The sequence below is a fragment of the Gopherus flavomarginatus genome, chromosome 2, assembly GCF_025201925.1.
Source record: "Gopherus flavomarginatus isolate rGopFla2 chromosome 2, rGopFla2.mat.asm, whole genome shotgun sequence".
Classification (NCBI taxonomy): Eukaryota; Metazoa; Chordata; order Testudines; family Testudinidae; genus Gopherus; species Gopherus flavomarginatus.
Window position 1 is genome coordinate 191,647,842 of NC_066618.1, and position 18,961 is coordinate 191,666,802.

General features: G+C 43.1%; 1 protein-coding gene across 3 annotated transcripts; it reads left to right on the top strand.

The window, feature by feature from the left end:
• Positions 1–374: 374 nt before the first annotated feature.
• On the top strand, positions 375–16,338 carry MRS2 (magnesium transporter MRS2). Of its 3 annotated transcripts, none has more exons than XM_050941839.1 (11): positions 375–418; positions 3,138–3,211; positions 4,817–4,853; positions 5,454–5,566; positions 6,964–7,137; positions 8,876–9,006; positions 9,624–9,740; positions 10,738–10,890; positions 11,983–12,100; positions 13,003–13,116; positions 13,919–16,338. In XM_050941839.1, the coding sequence occupies exons 1-11, from the start codon at positions 409–411 to the stop codon at positions 14,027–14,029; spliced, it is 1,152 nt and encodes a 383-aa protein (XP_050797796.1). In that variant the 5' UTR covers positions 375–408; the 3' UTR covers positions 14,030–16,338. The 3 variants fall into 3 exon arrangements, with proteins under 3 accessions (XP_050797796.1, XP_050797795.1, XP_050797797.1); XM_050941838.1 differs by lacking the exon at positions 375–418 and adding an exon at positions 797–995; XM_050941840.1 differs by lacking the exon at positions 375–418 and having other exon boundaries at positions 3,154–3,211; positions 5,458–5,566.
• The last annotated feature ends 2,623 nt before the right edge of the window (positions 16,339–18,961 follow it).

Sequence of the window (18,961 nt, forward strand, 5' to 3'; positions counted from 1 at the left end):
AGCTCGGGGTGGGGCCCAGCAGATCAAAGCAAGTTTGATATAACACAGTTTCACCTATAACGGGGTAGGATTTTTTGGCTCCTGAGGACAGCATTATAGCGGGGTAGAGGTGTATGTGGCTTGAGTGCAGATGAAAGAAAGGGAATTCCTTTGCAGTATTTTCATTAGACCTTTGTACACAACAGAATATTTAAAAAGCAGTATTTGGTGATGGGAGTGGAGCGGTAGGTTACTGAGGGCCTCCCACACAGAGTTGTTCCTGTTCAGCTATCAGTGTGCTCACAGGTGGTTTGGTTAGGGCAAAAAAAGCTGTGCTGAACTCAAACTGGGAAAAAATTAAGAGCATCCCATGTCATTGTCAGGTGCTCCTCCCACCCCCAGTCCTGCTGGAGAGGGCACAAGCGCGAGATGCGAACAGGTGGGTTCTCTCCCGCCCAGCGGGGCCATTAACTTTCACCGTGTGACCTTGTGCAAGTCATTCAACTTCTCCGTGCCTGGCTTTCCTCGCCTGGCCAAAGGGCTCCAGTCAGCCCCTTACCTTTAGGAGCGGTCAGGCCCGGGGCTACGGAGTAGTAAATGATCGGCGCGGAGAAGGCAGTGGGGCGCTCCCCCTGCAGGGCACACACCCGGGGACCTCGGGTTCGGCATTGCGAGCCAGCGGGCTGCCTCCGCCCACAACTGGGGCTCTGCAGCACGAGACCCCGCCCCTGTGCTCCGCCTCCCGCGTGTGTGCAACCGGGCGGGCGCCTCTGGGGCCTGCGAGCGGCCGGGAGACCCCCCCCCACACAGCGGACCCATGTTCCGCCGCTGGCTCCTCCCCGCCTCGCCGGGCCGCTACGGGTGGGGGGGCAGCTGCCGCCGCCTGCTCGCAGCAGCGTGGGGGGCGCGGCGGCTGAGCGGCGGCGGGGGGCCCTGCTGCGCCGCGCACGGGCCTGGGCAGCGCCGGCCGCGGCTAGGGGCCGCAGCTCCCCGCGGGCAGCCGTGGCGCTGGGCAAGTAAGTCGTGCCCCGGGAGGCGGGCACCGCACACGGCGCAGCCGGCCCTGTTCGCTGCCTGGCCGGGGGGGAGGCGGATCGGCCCCGGAGCGAAAGGCCCAACTTTTAATTTACCCTCTCTCGTCACCCCGGTGCAGCCCCTGGGCGTTTTTCCTACTCCCCGCCCCGGGACTCGGCTGCTCTGGCGTAGGGAGAGCCGGCTGCAGGGCAGGGACTGGCCGCACCGCGGGCAGAGGCGTTTATAAACCCACAGCGGTGCTAATCCTACAGCAAAGTGCTCACCCCACTGAGCAAGCCTTAAAGCCACGGGCACGGGTCTCCACTTCCTAGGGTGACCGGGGGTCCTGATAGTTGGGGCTTTGTCTTATATAGGCCGCTATTACCATCCACCCCGCTGCCCCAATTTTTCACACTTGGTATCTGGTTACCCTGTGGGGTGCACAGTTATTGTTCTACCCTGTTCAGGCCTGGAAATGGTGCCAGGGAGTAGGTAAGTAATAAGTCTCAGTGTGTGTTTTAGGGGGACAAGATAGCAAGTGTGGAAAAATCAAGATGGGAGGAGGGGGGAAATAGGTACCTATATAAGACAAAGCCCCAAATATCAGGACTGCCCCTATAAAATTGGGACACTAGTTAGTTTCTGAATCCATTTGGCACTTACAAGTTTTTTGTATCTTCCTGAAGTATTAGGCCAGAATTTCATCTCTAGGTGCCTAAACCTTAAGTAAATGGCCTGAATTTTGGAGTTGTGGGTGCTCGGCTTCTTTGAAAAGTAGGCTGCTTTTATTTAGGTGCCTAATTGTAAATAGTGGACCTGATCCTGCAATTGACTGCTTGGGAGCTGTGTAGTGGGGACAATTGAGGCATAGGGGTGTACCCCCCACAGTCAGTGGCAGGATTACGGCCATTGCTGTAATTTCCAAACTCCTTTTCCAGTAACATCCAACTAAACCACAAATGGGTTTATGTCTACGTAATTAACAGCTAACTAAGAAAATGGACATACTGCTCCTTTGAAGTTCTGGCTGAGCCTGTCAGTCATTTACCAACAGCCCATGCAGTATGAAACGCAGATTAAGGCCTACCATCCTGCAAACGCTTACTCACTTTTTACAGGTTTCAGAGTAGCAGCCGTGTTAGTCTGTATCCCCAAGAAGAACAAGAGTACTTGTGGCACCTTAGAGACTAACAAATTTGTAAATCTCTAAGGTGCCACAAGTACTCCTGTTCTTTTCACTTTTTACATTGAAACAAAGGGGAGTCTTGCTGAAGTCGGTGGGACTACTATGCACAGAGCATGTGAATGTTTGCAGGGCCTTTCTGTTAAGCAAGGAGGGGAAGTGGCCTAGCAGATAGACCCAAATTGGCCTGGCTCAGGAAACCTCCATTTTATACCCTACTCTGCCACAGGCCTGCTGGGTGACCTTGGACAAGTCACTTTGCTTCTCCGTGCCTCCATTTTCTCATCTGTAAAATGGCATAATGATACTGACCTGCTTTGTAAAGCACTGAGATCTACTGTTGAAAAGCAATATCTAAAAACTGGGTATTATTATTCATTACCATAGTGCACTAATAACTCATTTGTTCAACAAATGTAGGCCCCAGTCCCCGCAGTCAACTTCATGCAGGTAGACTTGTAGAGCTGCACAGGGCTCATTGTAGGACTGGAGTGTTATTCTTTATTGCAGCTGCTTTGTGTTCTTAAAGGATACTCCAATTTAATCTAATTTCTATTTTTTTACCTATTATTGTTGCAAGTAAAACAAGATTACCACAAACAGGTGGAAAGGAAATGTGTTTACTTTGCAGACTTGATGGTACTTTAGGTATAGTTAGTTTCTCCTGTTCATATGGGTCTTTCACACAACGAGGAGAAACATTCTGAATAAGAAAACTAGTCGTAAAGCCACAAACGTTGGCTCAAGGAATTTTATTTCTATTAGATTTTAAGTTGACGGTGCCTCTTAAATCAGTTGGGTTGTTTGTATGGTTTTTTTTTTTTTTTAAGCAAAATTGTATTTAACTGGGTTCTTTATGACAGTTTTCCACTTAGTGTGCAAGAGAAGAAAAAAGTATGTATTTATCAAAAGACCGTGTTCTGGTAATAGAAAATTATAACTGCCGTGTGTCTTTCTGCAGATGAACTGGGTCGACACTCAGCGACAGAGGCCTCTCAAGCCACCTTAGCCAGCGTAGTCCCTGTGTTTGCAGTGGTAAGTATATTGAAAGGTTTCAACAAAGGACAGTTTTTCCAAGCTAATCAGCCTGTGTTTTTCTCAAACTATTATTTGACAGAACTGGTCGTTGTCCATGATGTGTTCATATTGTGTGGATATTACTAAATAATTGTTTTTAAAACCCTGATTTGAAGGAAAGTTATGTTTATGTCGAGATATTTGCAACAGGAGTATTATAATGTGCTAGCAAAATGCCAAGATATTTTTTTTATGAGAAGATAATTCTTGTTAACTCACAATTTAATCATGAAGAGACAGTTTAACTGTTGAAGAATTTTTGTAAAATACATGCTTTCTCTATTAAAAATACACTATTTTTGCCTTTTTTTTTTTTCTCATTATGCAGTGGTCCCCAACCTTTCTGTTGCAATAGTATATTCATGTTCCCAGAAGAGTGTGGCAGGCGCCCAGCTGCCGAAATACCGCCAAGAACCGGCATCGTTGAGAAGCATTGCCGCCGAAATGCTGCCAAGAAGCAGTGGCATTTTGGCGGCAACACTTCTTGGCATTGCTCCTCTGCGGTGGGTTGTCCGGCAGAAGCGCTCCCTTGTCAGTAGGCAGGCACACACAAATGCCCTGCGAGCACTGCGTTGGGGACCGCTGTATTAATGTCATGGAGTGTGGTAGCTGCAATGCAGGACAGCCAATGGTTGAAGGAAGAATATCTTTTTGAGGTGTGCAGCTGAGAGATGATGTGATCCCACATGAAAGCAGACAGCTGAGAGCATTGCTAAACATACAGGTCCTGATGCTACAATGAGAACCACATAGTTGTTTCCTCTTACATACTGCTACTAGCTTTAAAAAGAAAAAAATATGAATAGCTCTTGAATAAGCTACATATCTCAAAGCAAGAGTGCAAAAGCTTTAATCAAATCAATTCTTGCAGTTTTTCCAATAAAATGACTTAAGTTTACAGAAAATACTCATGTTATGTTAATACCCTGGAATATAAATGAAAAGTAAATAAGGTGTTAGAAACAAATTATTCTTTGCTTTGTTACATTAGCATGCTATCTATTCTTTCACTTACACGTAGTGGAATTACACAGTAAATACCATTCAAAAATCAGGGAGTTAATAGCCCCTCACTGTTGTTGCCCTTTGCCTTGTAAATTGTTCAGTTAAAACAACACAAGATGAAACAACAAAATCTGAAACACAAAATGTAAAGAGCCCCTCTTGTGCCAACACAAAAATCTCATGCTCTGTTTAAAAAAAAATTCTTCCTGGGAAGTAGCTATCAGTGCGAGCCAAAGATATAGTTATGAACTTAATTGGTGTATGTCTGAAAAATATTTTAATAGGTGTTGCTTTCCGAGTACCATGTGTAGCATCCACATGTTCAAATGACCTGAAATACATTGTCTAAGGCATTCATAATTACCTGAGAAGTATTAGCAGAGACGACAGGATAGCATAACTTGCCCCTCCTTAATAAGTGGACTGATTCACCCCCACTAGAATTCAAAGCAAATATAAGCAATTTCACACAACTCCTTTCCTGTATGTTATAGCAGCTTTTTGAGAACAAAATACCTACTTCTCGTGTTTTCTTTTTTCTCTTTTTCCCCCCTTTAGATGAAATTTGACAAAGAAGGAAATATTACCTCTTTTGGTAGGTAGTTTTCATTTTCTTTTCCTGTTTGCTCTTTTGTGCAATATAGAATTTTCTAAGTGGAAATTTATACTGGTTCAATTCAAGAAGCTTTCATGGGTTTAGATAACTGTCAGTGTTGCAGCATTTCCCTTGGTTTTACTCGTCTATTCTACACAAACTCTTACACCACATTCATCTGAGCACCTTCCGATGGTGCATTAAGCAATATGACTACCATCTTGTGTGGTTGTGTTTTGCTTTCATCCTTTTCCTCTTTGTCCCAGTCCACCACCAGTATATTTTTCCTTCTTAGGATACCTTTGTGACATGACACGTGCTTGACATGAGCTTTGCTAAAGTGTTCTAACATGAAACTTACTGTCTCTGCCTGTTGTTGTGGTTACTTTTAGACTTTTCTTTATTAATAAACAAAGGGAGTTCTCTTCTACCCAAGTTATGACTATTTTGCTGTGTTAGACAGAATTATATTAGATGATCAAGGTGGGAAGTACTATCAAGTTAGTTTCTATCTGGGACTGCAAAACAGACTAATCCATAATTATAAAACACGTTATTTTTCCCAGATAAGATTTTTCTTTTTAAATGTCTTCTTGGTAGAAAGAAAGAAAACAGAATTGTACCAGGAACTGGGTCTTCAAGCTCGAGATCTAAGATTTCAGCATCTAATGAGCATTGCAACTAGAAACAACAGGATTATCATTAGAATGGAGGTAAAGTGATATTTTTATTTTCATTAACTTCAGTAGGTCTTAAATCTCTTTATAGGTGTCAATAGATGTTAAAATACACTTGAACTATGTCTCAGGGCTTGGCTACGGGGAGTAAGTTACAGCGCTGGTGGTGGCTTTACAGTGCTGTAACTTACTCCTCGTCCACACTGGCAAGGCACATACAGCACTGTATCTTCCTGACTACAGCGCTGGTTGTACTCCACATGGACGAGAGGAATAAAGAGAACAGCGCTGGTGCGCCAGTGTAAACAGTGATTAATCTTACTACGCTGTAACTGACCTCCGGAATTTTCCCATAATGCTTTTAACTAAAGAACTCTTTGTTTTGTTCTGATGCCTCTCTTTGTTTTGTTGTGAACTCAGGGCTCCCGGAGCCACTTATCTAAAAAGCAAACACAGCTAGTGTTTGCTTGAGAAGAGAAACAGCAGGGGGGAGGGAGTCCCTCATTGCAACTGCTTATCTGGTCTGAAGGCTATTTGTATTTAAGAGTGAATGAGAGAGGGGTGGGAGAAATGGTCGGAATTTGCAAGGCAGGGAGCTGACACAATGTCGGCTCCAAAAATCCACTCTCTCTCTCCACCTCCCCCATGCTCCCTGTCACACTCCACCCCAGTCCCCTCTTTTGAAAAGCACGTTGCAGCCACTTGAATGCTGGGATAGCTGCTCATAATGCACCACTCCCAACAGTGCTGCAAATGTGGCAACGCTGCAGCGCTTTCCCTACACAGCTGTACGAAGATAGCTTTAACTCCCAGCACTGTACAGCTACAAGTGTAGCCAAACCCTCAGTTGCCAATTCAGTCATGTTCTAGTGAGATCGAGGGCCCTTTTAATACTAGCTATCTGTGGCCTTGCATATATTATCCATCTGTCCTTACAGATAACCCTGGCACTGAATATCTAGCAAGCAGAAGCACTTCATGTTGCACTTCATAATAATGAGCTCCTTGTCCTTTGTAGAACGGCTATCTCTATTCAGGAGTGCCAAAATTTTTCCCTTTGTGGGCATGATGAAAATTTTTAGAGGCACAGGATGAGCACAGCTAAAAAATTTGGAGAATCTTTCTTTCTTCCTGTCCTCCAGTAACACCAGAGGCCTCTTCGAGTACACTAAAGGAAGTGCTTCCAATGTCAGTCTGTTCCATATACTTCAGGGGTTGTGGGGGGAATGACAGTGGAAGATAGACACTTGGGTACCCTGCACACGAGTATGGCATAAAAATCTAGGTAAATAAAAAACAAAGCTTATCATAAGTCTCCTTATGGGAAGTGGTTTTATAGAAAACTGAATTCTGAAATGGATAAAGTGGCAATGAGAAAATTAGAAACCTTCATAAAGTATTAGCTGGCTGCCTAACTGCATTCTCTTTTTCAGTTTTTGAAGGCTGTGGTAACACCAGAGTTTCTTCTGATACTAGATTATCGCAATTTAAATATGGAGCACTGGCTGTTCCAAGAACTTGCATCTCAGCTGTCTGGAGAAGGTCAGCTAGTTACATATTCCTTGCCCTTTGAATTTAGAGCCATAGAAGCAATACTGCAATATTGGGTGAGCTTCTGGTTACTTTAGCTACTTTTGAAAATGTTGTTTCATGGGAATGACAGTATAATTTTAATATTTTGGGTTTGCTTTGGGCTTGTCATAGTATCTTTCCCAATTCTGAACCTTAGCGTCCAAAATATGGGTACTAGCATGAATTCCCCTAAGCTTAATTACCTGCTTAGATCTGATAAGCTGCCACCAATCAGGAATTCAAGTGCTGGATACACTCTGGTCCCCCTGAAACCTTCCCTGGGGACCCTCAAGACCCAGACCCCCTGGATCTTAACACAAGGAAAGTAAACCCCTTTCCTCACTGTTGCCTTTGTCAGCCTTCCCCTCCCTGGGTTACCCTGAAAGATTACAGTGATTCAAACCCCTTGAATCACAACACAGAGAAATTAGGTCTCTTGGAGAGAGAGAGACAGATTCACGCTCCGTGAATCTAAAACAAAGGGATTCCACCCTTCCCCTCCCTTCTCCTTCCCTGTTAAGTACAGACTCAATTCCCTTGAACCTCAACAAGGGGAAAAAATCAGGTCTTAAAAGCAAAACTTTTAATAAAAAGAAAGAAAAAAGGTAAAAGTTTATCTCTGCAATATAGATGGTAAAAAGTTACAGGGTCTGTCAGCTTAAGAAATTGGAGAAATAGCCTCCTCCAATAGAAATACAATTTAAAATACTTCCAGCCAAATACACATTTGCAAATAAAGGAAAAGAAATAAAAAGACTATATCGCCTCTACCTTTATACTTACAAAATTGGAATAGAAGATTAGAGAGCCTGTAGGTACGTGTGGTCACTCTCAGAGCCCAGAGAGAACAAAGCAAAACTCCCCAAAAAAACCGAAGGCTTCCCTCCACCAAGATTTGAAAGTATCTTGTCTCCTGATTGGTCCCCCGGTCATGTGTTTGGTTCCCTGTTTGTTAACCCTTTACAGGTAAAAGAGACATTAACCCTTAGCTCTCTGTTTATGACAGCTTGGTTGGTTGTTTTGGTTATGTGGGATCTAGGCAAACATTTAGCAGTGAGGAGAATTAACTATTGAAAGAACTTACCAAGGGGCATGATGGATTCTTCATCGCTTTGAAGTTTTTAAACCAAGATTGACAGATATACGCTGAAACATAAAAGTTACGTTTTGATGTCGAAATTACTGGGGGAGTTTCTCTGGCCTGTATTATGCAGTAGGTCAGACTAGATCAGCATTTCTCGAATGCGATCACCAGGGGGTTTTCTTGTGGCCACAGCCTCCTGGGCAGTGACTGGGTGGGTGAGCTAAGCAGTGGCTTGTCCCCCAGGGCCATCAGCAGGGGTTGGATCAATGAATACTGGAAGAGCAGACAGCCAGTGAGTTCCCTACCTTCCCAGGGGTTGTGGGGCTCGGGCTTCAGCCTTGGGATGGCGGTCGGCAGTCTCCAAGCTTTCACCTAAGCTCCCTCCAAGCTGTGCAGCAGGCTATCAAGGGCTGCACAGGTGGAGAGAGGCACCTCTCCTGTGGCCCTGCCCCAGCTAGGGAAAGGTATCACTTCCCCTGGCCCCAGCCCCAGTTAAAAAACTATTGCGGTGGGTAAACTTTTATCTTGTCAATGTTAGCTGTATTCCAGGTAGCTCCTGCGTATTGAAAAAGTAGATTGCATAGTGAACAGTGTAACACTGAATTCTGTGTTCAGTGAGAGGAGTCAGTTACCCCAACCATTCTAAAAGGATTATTTTAATTCTTATGAAGGATCATGTTATTATCTAGATCAGCAATCTGCAAGGGAGACTTAACGTTTTGCAACCTCAGATCATTGAGACGCTGGAAGCTCTAGTGGATCCCAAGCTACTGTCTGTGGATAGAAGTAAACTACACATTTTGCTACAAAATGGCAAAAGGTAAATAAGAGTAAGCAATGGGGAGCATAGCTGAACTTCAGAAAATTGTGTACAATATACATTTCCTAGAAAACTTTACTTTTGAGCTGTGCAATTTATTTGTTATTGTAAATTCAAATGTATGAACTATCTAGTTTGGAAAAAAATGAAATCCCGCTTTGGGATTTGTAGTCCACCTTCTAAAACTGTGTATAATGCAAAAAAATTAGTACTAGGCAATTTAATATTTTCATTGTAATGTAAAAACAGGAGCTGAAACCACTCTTCAAACCATCTGAGTACACGTGAACTTATTGGGCTATGCTATGTGTCAATAGAACAAACGATACAATTGTCTGAATCAGATTACTTGTTTCTCCGAGTGCTCATGAACCCTTGAAATATGCCCAGAATACACCGCTAAATCCTTTTCAGTTAAGGTTTTGGTGATTTTGAGGCAGTTGATCCCAGAATGGACCAGTATCCTGGCTAAATGCAAAATGGGGATTTAAATTTTCTAAGAAACTCTTCTCCGGTGACTCATTCTGGCAAGATCCAGGGAAAATGAAAATATTACCTCTCTACAGTAATGCAAATGGGATTGTCTGATTGCTTATGCCTGTTTGTTTTTTCTTTAGTTTGTCAGAATTAGAAACAGATCTTAAAGTTTTCAAAGAAACAATCCTGAAAATCTTAGATGAAGAGGAATTAATAGAAGAGCTCTGTCTAACTAAATGGACAGATCCACAAGTATTGTAAGTAAAGTTGGGTAATCCAGAACACTTTTTAAAATGTGTCTTGTCTAAAGACAACCTGAATACCAGATTAGATTGTTTCTCTGCCCTCTCCTCAAAAAAAAAAAGATCTATACAGTGTTTTTAAACCATAATGCTTTACCTCTTTTTAAAAGGTGTTATATCCCATCGCAGCCTGAGCATAGTGTTAGCAGCATTACTGATGTCTTAAAAATATAAGAGGGCTATCATGGCTCTCAGAGACCTCACTGTTTGCCTAGTCAAAAGAGAGATCCAAAAAGTTAACTCCAGAAACTTGTATGCCTGTTGTAGAGAAGGTGACTGGCTAGGTGCTCTGGGCCTTGTGGATGCTACCAGGCACCTATGATTCATCCGGTAGGACTGAGATCTCTCCAACTTCAGGAAGGGGGATAGTGCCAGCAGTTTCACATACTATTACCCTGCTGTCATCAGTTCCTGTGTCCACAAAATGCTTCAACTAAAATGCTTCAGTTATTGTCGATGTGCAACTAAAAACGTGTAAGTGCCAAGTAGATTTCAATATTATGTATACAACTTAGACTTCACTGTATGGGGGAACAGAAGGGAGTGTTAACAGCATCACTGTCAACTTCCACATCTGAGGGCACCAGAAAATTAACAGTCTCCCTTAAAAATGTCACAATGTGATGCTGGGACACTAATATCTATACATTGCCTGTGCATGTTCATAGCATGGCAAATGTTACCCATTTTACTGACCAAAGTAACTGACTTTTTTTGCTCTTCAGCTAATAGACACTGGAAAAGCACGTACCTTCTTTTCGATGACACTCTTTGTAACAGCAGAAGTTCCCCATGCGCCTAACTGGATTTTGCAGCATTGTTGTCAAATAGGACTCGTGCAGAGTTTTTCCCTTGTCACTTCATTCTGGGCCCATGCTTCAGAACATGTAAACACGTTGTTGATAAGCACATTGCTGATCCGTAACTAGAAAATATAAATTGTTGCTCACAGTGAGGAGAGCATGTCTGGAATTGACCATGCAGAGGAAATGGAGCTGCTGCTGGAGAATTATTACAGACAAGCCGAAGATCTCGCTAATGAAGCACGTGAACTCAGAGTATTGATTGATGATTCTGAAAGTGTCATCTTCATCAACCTGGACAGGTTAACTATTCTTATGACACATACTACTTGTTATACTGCCAGAAGCTTTGCAGAAATATGTGCTGGTTTACCCTTTTTTGAATTCGAGTCTGAGAGCAGACATTGGGAACCAAGACTCGAGGCACTCATTCCTTGTGGTTCTGGGGAGGTAATAGTTAAAAGAAATACCCAGATGTTCATGGGGAAAATATAACTTATTTGTGAAGAATTGCTATGTAATGCAGCAAAACTGAAACTTTAATTGACTCTTAAATGTAGGTTACGCTTAAGTGTTGGTGTCTGCCTTCAAGAACATGCCCCTGGTTTTCCTGGGTCACATCTGCTATCCAATAAATGTTTCATCTGCACTAAGCATGATGGTACAGTAATCAGCTTAGTTTGCCTCAAGTATTTAGCTTTATTAAGACTAAACTATTGTAAATAAAAAGGCTGAAATTTGTTATTACGCACTAATCAACTTTTTCAGTTTTCTGTATTTAAAAATAATTTGTAGTCTGAACATCTTGAAGGGTATCATATAAGCTACTGTTGAAAAGCAGTGTGTGATATTCTCTCCTCCTTAAGTGGGGAGTTACCTCAAGAAGCATTCGGAGTGGACACTCCATCTGGAGACCAGCAAGAGTTGAGAAGAGGTAGATGTGGAATGCCCCAAAGTAGACTCTGCTTTACAGTCCACAGCATTTTCTGACCCTCTGCTTCTTTGTAAGTATACTTGCAAGGTAACAGTAAATGTTTCTTTTAAATAATCATTTATAAATTCCTATAGTTAATGGAAAGAAAACAAAATGTAAGTTTCCATAAACTTTACTGTTACTTTACACACATACTTATAACAGGTGTGACCAGATGTCATAAATCCTGCTGATTGCAAAGCAGAGTCTGCTTCCTGAGAGGTGCATTGCTGCTGCAGTTTCAAAACATCTCTTTGGAGAAAAATCACCTGACACACTAGCTCTTGTTTCTGTGTTGCCTAATACCGGTGTGAGTTGCTCTGTCAATTTGTTCTGATGTAGTGCATCTTGCATAAAACTTTATTACTAGACAGGAAGTAAACATCTGTGTTCATCTCCTAAATCTTTCTCCCTTCTTCAGCCACCGTAATGTGATGATGAGACTGAACTTACAGCTGACCATGGGGACTTTTTCTCTCTCTCTTTTTGGACTGATTGGAGTAGCCTTTGGTATGAACTTGGAATCCTCCTTTGAAGAGGTGAGAACCACTGCTCTTTAGAATTGATTTTATAACTACTGACAGACAACACAGGTACCAATGCACCTGACGTAACCCAGGTTTTCTGTTAAGTATAACACTCTTCACTGATAAGACTCCAGTTTTATACTGGTGTAAAGTGAGAGAATTGGGCCCACTGATCCCAGCTTTAGTGCAATGACTTTCTTTTGTCGTGAATTAGTTCATGGCTTGTTCAGTTATGACTCTGCTGCAGGACATTCTTCTGGATGATCAGGAAGAGTAATATTCCAGGAGGAAAAGGGAGGACAATACTGTACTTGGGCATGGTGGCTGACAATAGGCATGGTAATGTTCAGCCATTCATACTTCTGAAAGGTCTTGGAGTTTGTATTAGAGTCGCTTTCATATGCAAAGGTGTAAATCAGTTAAATAATTTTCTAGACTTCATGGTGGAGCTGTGACTCCACTGTAAATTAAATAATTAGATTGCTGGTAGCTATCACACTTACATGCATTACCTTAAAAAGGAAGAGATTTCTTCTTTCCCCTTCCTTCCCTCATCGCCATCTTCACACAAAAAATATGGGGGGGGGGGGGGGAAATCTCTAAATTCTTGGTAAAAACAAGAGCTGTCTTCGAAACGAACCGTGCATGGGCTAGTGTGGTAGTGAGGAACACTGAAGTCCAGAGACCAGCACACCAGTGCTCTGGAAATGATGGTGTATCAAGTGGATCACTCTGCCTTGCAATAACCTGGAATCTTAGCCAATCTTCCCCAGCCAAGGAAGTTCACCATACTGTGGAGTCTTTGGAGGGGATGGAGAGGGGTTTAAATTAGAGATATGGGAGGGAATCCACTGAGGACCCTTCTTCCACAGAAAGAGCTGCATGATTAATGGCTATTTTTTTTCCATTGCTAGGACCACAGAGCATTTTGGCTGGTGACCGGGATTATGTTTTTGGGAAGCGGCCTTATCTGGCGGCGTTTGCTTTCATTCCTTGGACGACATCTAGAACCTTCACTACCTCCCCAAGTACGTATGGCTGGCTAAAGAGGTCCACTGCGTTCTGTGTGCATAGTACCACTGCTACTTCCTGTGTTCAGTGTGTACTATGGAATTTGTAATGGATGTGATCAAGAGGGGGTGGACAGGACACAACTTCCACTTTTATGGAAGTAATTGGTGAAATCCATGTCCCCCAACCTGGGAGGGTGGTAGGGTAGGCTTCCCTAAGCAGGCATAGGGGGAGCACAGGACAGGGCAAAGGAAAGTTGACACCTAAGATGCCCTGCTTCACGCTGCAAGTATTTGCTGCTGCCAGAAGTGACGAGGCAGGCAATCCCTTGAAAGCTGCCTTTAGTGTAACTGGTAACAGGAGCGGCTCACATATACATGGCTGCAACCATCCTTTCTCTGCTTCTGTGGCATTCAACTCAGCCATGCTGCTGTTCCACTCCCCGCATCCCACCCACTCGTCCCTTCCCCATCCAGAGGTAGCTTGGTGCTGGAGAGGGGGAGCTATAAACAAATAAGTCCTGGATAGCAAAGATCTCGGGGAGCTGGGTGGGGAACAAGAACAAAAGACTAGACTAAAGAGCAAAGAAAAAGAGAGGGTGGCACTTGTGCTGGGGCCTGGTGCCAGGGGGGCAGCCTGACCCAGCTGTTCCTCCTCAGATGCACTCCAGAATCCTTTGTGCTGACTTTCATAGCTTTTCAAAGCTTGATGACACTGCAAAGGAGGCTTCCTGAGAACTGGCTGGCACTTGTATGCTCCCCCCCCCCCTTTTTTTTTTTTTTTTTTTTTTTTAAATAATCATCATTGTGACTTGCCTAGGTGCCCACGTTGCTGAAAAAAACTCATCCAACAGCTGGAAAGATTGAAGTAAAAAATGACTTTAAAACAGAAGCCTTTATGTCAAGCAGAAGCACGCTGACAAATCGATAGAACCGGAGAAAGCAAGTGGCTTTTTTTTGTTACATGGCAAACTGTACACACACTTGCACAACTGTTTTCCCTATAGTAATAATTAAGAATTTTTAAACTCATAGAGTGTCAATCTATATCTTATGCACAAAAATGTTTTTAAGGTTGATATTTTAATGGCACAAAAGTCAGTAAATGCAGAGAGAAGATTCCCATAGGATCCTTAATTTTTTTTTCCTCATGTGTTACACTAGAGGATTTTGCTAGACTACAGCATGATGCACAGTTTGCAATTTGAGGCTCTCACAGTTTGAGGTCTTCCATCCAAGGACTGCTCAGGCCCAGCCTTCATTAGTTAGGTGTTGATAAGATTTCAGCCTAGGGCAGTAGTACTAAAGATAGAGACTAACATTAAAAACAAAAACTGCTATACTTGTCCTCAATAGGAGCTGGTTTGATTTTTTTGAAAATCAGGCTACTCATTCAGGAGCTGATAGCTGGAGATAAGAGCCAAACTTTAGGCTTTTTTTTTTTTTTTTTTTTTTTTTTTTTTTTTTTAACGTAAGGTGGTTGTTTTTTTCCTTTAGTTTTTCAAGGTTGCTTTCACTCTCTGGAGAATAGAATACCAGAAGCAGGAGAATCAAACTCGCATTTCTTGCAGAGCACTAAACCAGCACAGCCAGACCAACAAATACAGAAAACTGCTTTGTTTCTGTTAAAAAATAAACAAGTTTTGAATGTCCAGTGCTCACCTATTCAAGGTCTAATCAGGCCCAAATGGGTTTTTAAAATCAAAACAGCTGGCCCTTTCAGACTGGTAGCAGATGCACATTTCAAGCATGCAACCACTGCACTTTTAGTTGTAACTGACTAGATGTATTGACACGTGTAGTATAACAATTCCTTATTCAATTAGTAAGAACTTACCTTAGGGCCTGATCCAACTCCCATTTGAAAAAGAAAAGTCAGACTTTTTTCCTGACCTGACTTGTTTCCTTTTATCTCTTTCTGAAGACATAGATGACCAGGATCATGCAGCATACTGCAGTTGTCTTGCAGCTGGTTTCATTACTGCATATGTTGGGTGGGATTAGGGGCAAATATGGGATGAAATCTCTCTGCAGGTCAGGGGAATGGGAGGTAGTAGCAAAGTTACGTAACTAAGGGATACAAAGATCAGGTCTGACTATCAAAAAAGTGCTGATTTGATTCCTGTGATGGTGGAAGAGTTAAATGCCTGCTACTTCCACCCACCTGCTATTTGCCTCTCCTGAGGGCCTTACTCCACTGTGCAGAGTGACTGTAAAACCCTTCTAGATCAGAATGGGAACACTTACACCTGTGCCAAGTACAGTAAGGTAGCTCTTTAGCCAACAACTTAAATATTGTGTAAACCACTGCCCACCTGACAGGCTGAAAAATTTATTGTAGCAGCAAAAGTGTAATTAAATGCTCAGGTGAACAGAAAATGGAAACTAAAGAGTTCAGAAATTGTTATACTTCTGCAAGCCTATGGTCTTTCAAAGTAAAATCCTGTGTGGCATCTAATGATTATCAGCTAACTGATTTAAGTTTGTGTATCCTTACACTTTCAAAGCGTAACATCTTACAGGATAATGCACTGTTCTTTCTCTGTATTCTACTAGATAGTAGGGGATTGGATGGCAGTTGAAATCCCCAGTGGCCAAGTCATTACCATCTACTGGTTGTCAAATGACCTTTAGGAAGTGGTTTGGTCTTGATCCAGCTCCTAGTGGGAAACTGTTCACAATATGCAAACACCCATGACGTTGAGAACTAATGTTGGCATACCCAGAGAGGGCAAGGAGTGAATGGGTATGGATACTGAGGTTCTGACTCGGGAAATGATCCCTTCAGGCCAGGGTTTGAAATACATTGACAGGGCTATTGGAAAAACTTGCATTGTTGCTTCCCCAGCTGTATTTTCTCTGTAGCTGCAGGGCATTATTTTGACTCCTTTCATCTGTACTTAATTGACTTATGTATATTAAAAGCATTTAAAACAAGACCACTAGTTCTTTTACAGGGCTGCATCTATGTCATGGGAGTTACCCAAGTCCAGAAAACCATTGGACGTTTAACACCTGGCTCAGTCACACTGCAAAATGTAGGTGTGGTAACAGAATTCTAAGCTCAGAAGTGAGAAACTGAAGCCTGTGGTGGTTGATAAGGTTTTGAGTGAAATTGCACTGAATCAGACCTGTGAACCCCACTATCAACTGATTAAGAGTTTGCATTAAGTGTAGTTGACAAAGCTGCACTTTGTTTGTAATACCCAGGACTCTCAAATAAAATGGCAGCCGGTTTTATCCTTGTGTTTGGCAAATTGTCCTCTTTGGTTTTGCTGACTTAACAGTAAGAGGAGTCTGTTCAGCTTGGATAAACTTCACTCATTTTCTTTACAACACAATTGACCGAAAAAAGCCTAGTGTTTTCTAGGGCTGAGAGTAAAGAACCTAAATAAGGCAATCCCCAGCTTGTCAGTCTGCCTCCTACAATCATTTGGGCTCTCCTCCACCTGACTACTTCTATCAGGCTTGTTGACGACTGGGATGTGCTTTCAAAAGTGGCAAGTGCAGGATGGCTTGGGATCCTAACAAGGAAGGTGTTAAGAGCAAGAGTCAATAAGGAAAAAGGTAAAATAATGACCTATGGGAGGAAAAGTGCACTGCGTTCAGCTCACCCACCCTGATGCCTTATAGTTCTCCAGCTACACCTCGCTTTCCATCACTCATCCAGAGAGCATTTCAAAGGGCTGGTCTACACTATGGGGGAAAATCGATCTTAGATACGCAACTTCAGCTACGTGAGTAACGTAGCTGAAGTCAAAGTATCTAAGATCGAATTACTCACCCTCCTCAAGATGCGGGATTGATGTCCGCAGCTCCCCCTGTCGATTCCACAACTCCGTTCGGCTTGGTGGAGTTACAGAATCGATATAAGCGCGTTCGGGGATCGATATATCGCGTCTAGATGAGACGCAATATATCGATCCCCGAGCAATCGATTGCTACCCGCCAATACGGCAGGTAGTGAAGACGTACCCAAAGGGTGGGTGTCATTTTCTTTTCCTATTTTATCAAAACAAATTTCAAACAGTTGCTGGTTGAAATGTTCAGCACAACATGCTCTCTTCCTATTTATCTTCACAGAGCCCTTGTTTAAGTACTTTCTCCCCTTCTCCCTCCCACCCCATCTCTTCATTTATGCTGTCCAGCTATCTGGTTCTTGCTAGCTCTGATGTTTATTGCTTTATTTAGGCAGGTTAAAACAATTATGCCCAGAACGGATGCCTTGGCAAATGATGATGTAGTAAAAACAAAAAAGTATAAATCTAAAATTCAGCTTTTAATCTTCTGTTTTAAAGCTAGAATTATCAAGAGCTGGAAGCGTCTTTAAAACTGCTTCCTGAAAACACTGAGAAAGTAGGAAAGATTTTGCCTTATGTATATTTTCCAAAGACGATGATTACTGTTTAAAATGCTCCAGTACTTTGCTATTTGCTTGTAACACACAAAAAAGTTTATCATAGTGTCATAGCTTCTGACCCCTCCCCCACATATACACCCACCAATGGTTGCAGACCTAACCCACAGACGAGATCATATGCTGTTGCTTAAGTTTGTCATTTAATTGTATATGGATACATGCTCAGCATTAACGTACCCCTTCAAAACCACACTACTCATGAGTCGAACACATAATATAATTAACAATAAGAGCAGGATTTTAACTTACCAGAGTCACTGAGTTCTACATAAAAACATAAGGAACAGTGGAGTCCAACCTTGAGCTCCTTGCCCTTCTCTTCCCCTTGAAGCAGACCTCCTGCTTCCTTAACAAATACCTTCCCTGAGACTCTCAACAGACAAGTGCTATCCTTAAGGATGCCCTAGGCTTGCTCTCTACCATGCAGCTGCTGCTAACCCTTTGCAACTGCCCACCATCCACCTATCAGGCATACCTTTATAGCACAACTTCATCTGTAGTGAAGTCAATGCCAAGAATCAATGTAACATTCTAGGCAGGTAGCATACTGTCCTGGCTCTGTGAATGGGGTACTCCTATCTGAGCTGTGTAGAGTGGATGGGACAAAAATGGATGTGTGGACTGTTGCCCGAAGTTGGAGTCTCCTGCTTGTCTCAGGCAGTAGACTACAGGAAGTACAATGGGATTTCTGGTCCCTGGCAGAAGGGGAGGGTGGATGGAGTAGATTATATTTCAGCCTCAGGATTGGTGGTTTCTGGACTGCAGTTGGAAAATAAGATGCACGGTTGTGGGATAAGAAGAAAAGCTGAGGAACTGTCTTTCCATGGAGGATAAAGCAACCAGACAGCGGATGATCTGGTCCAGCAGCACCACTTAGTGCAATGCCGTTGGCAGACAATCACTGCAGTGCCAATCAATCCAGCCCAGAGAGCATTACTTTAACACAAGAGGGTTGCACGTGTTGTGTTGAGAGTCCTATGCCAAGTCCTTATCCCTGCTGCTGGCACAGAGCTTGTAGCCAAGGTGTTGCTATGTTGGTCCTTGGATGGTCTAGTTTAGTCCTTTGGGGCACTGAGCAGCCAGTATAAGGCTGCTGGAAGGCAAGGAGCAAAATGTGGGGCAAAGGTGAACTTAGTTACCTATGCACCCCCTTTGTACCTGCTCTGTCTGCAATGTGCCTGGACCACCACATCTGACCCAAGCTGCTCATGTGTCTGGATGATAAGTGGGTGGGCTGGAGAGCAGTGGGTGCTGATTGGAGAGCTTGTTGGCTGTATTAGAAATGTCCATGGTGTAAGGTAGAGAGTATATGGTGGGTGCTAGTGTACAGGAGGAGTTTGGGCAGGCATACAACAGCAGAGTTAAAGGTGTTTGTGAACATAAGAATGGCCATACTGGGTCAGACCAAAGGTCCATCTAGCCCAGTATCCTGTCTTCCGACAG

What these genes read in the sequence shown, in the direction of transcription:
- MRS2 (XM_050941838.1), top strand. Translation starts at nt 797, where the DNA reads ATGTTCCGCCGCTGGCTCCTCCCCGCCTCGCCGGGCCGCTACGGGTGG. An exon ending in TAGTCCCTGTGTTTGCAGTG is followed by an intron (nt 3,212 to 4,816) that starts GTAAGTATATTG and finishes TCCCCCCTTTAG; the next exon opens with ATGAAATTTGACAAAGAAGG. An exon ending in TGGACAGATCCACAAGTATT is followed by an intron (nt 9,741 to 10,737) that starts GTAAGTAAAGTT and finishes TGTTGCTCACAG; the next exon opens with TGAGGAGAGCATGTCTGGAA.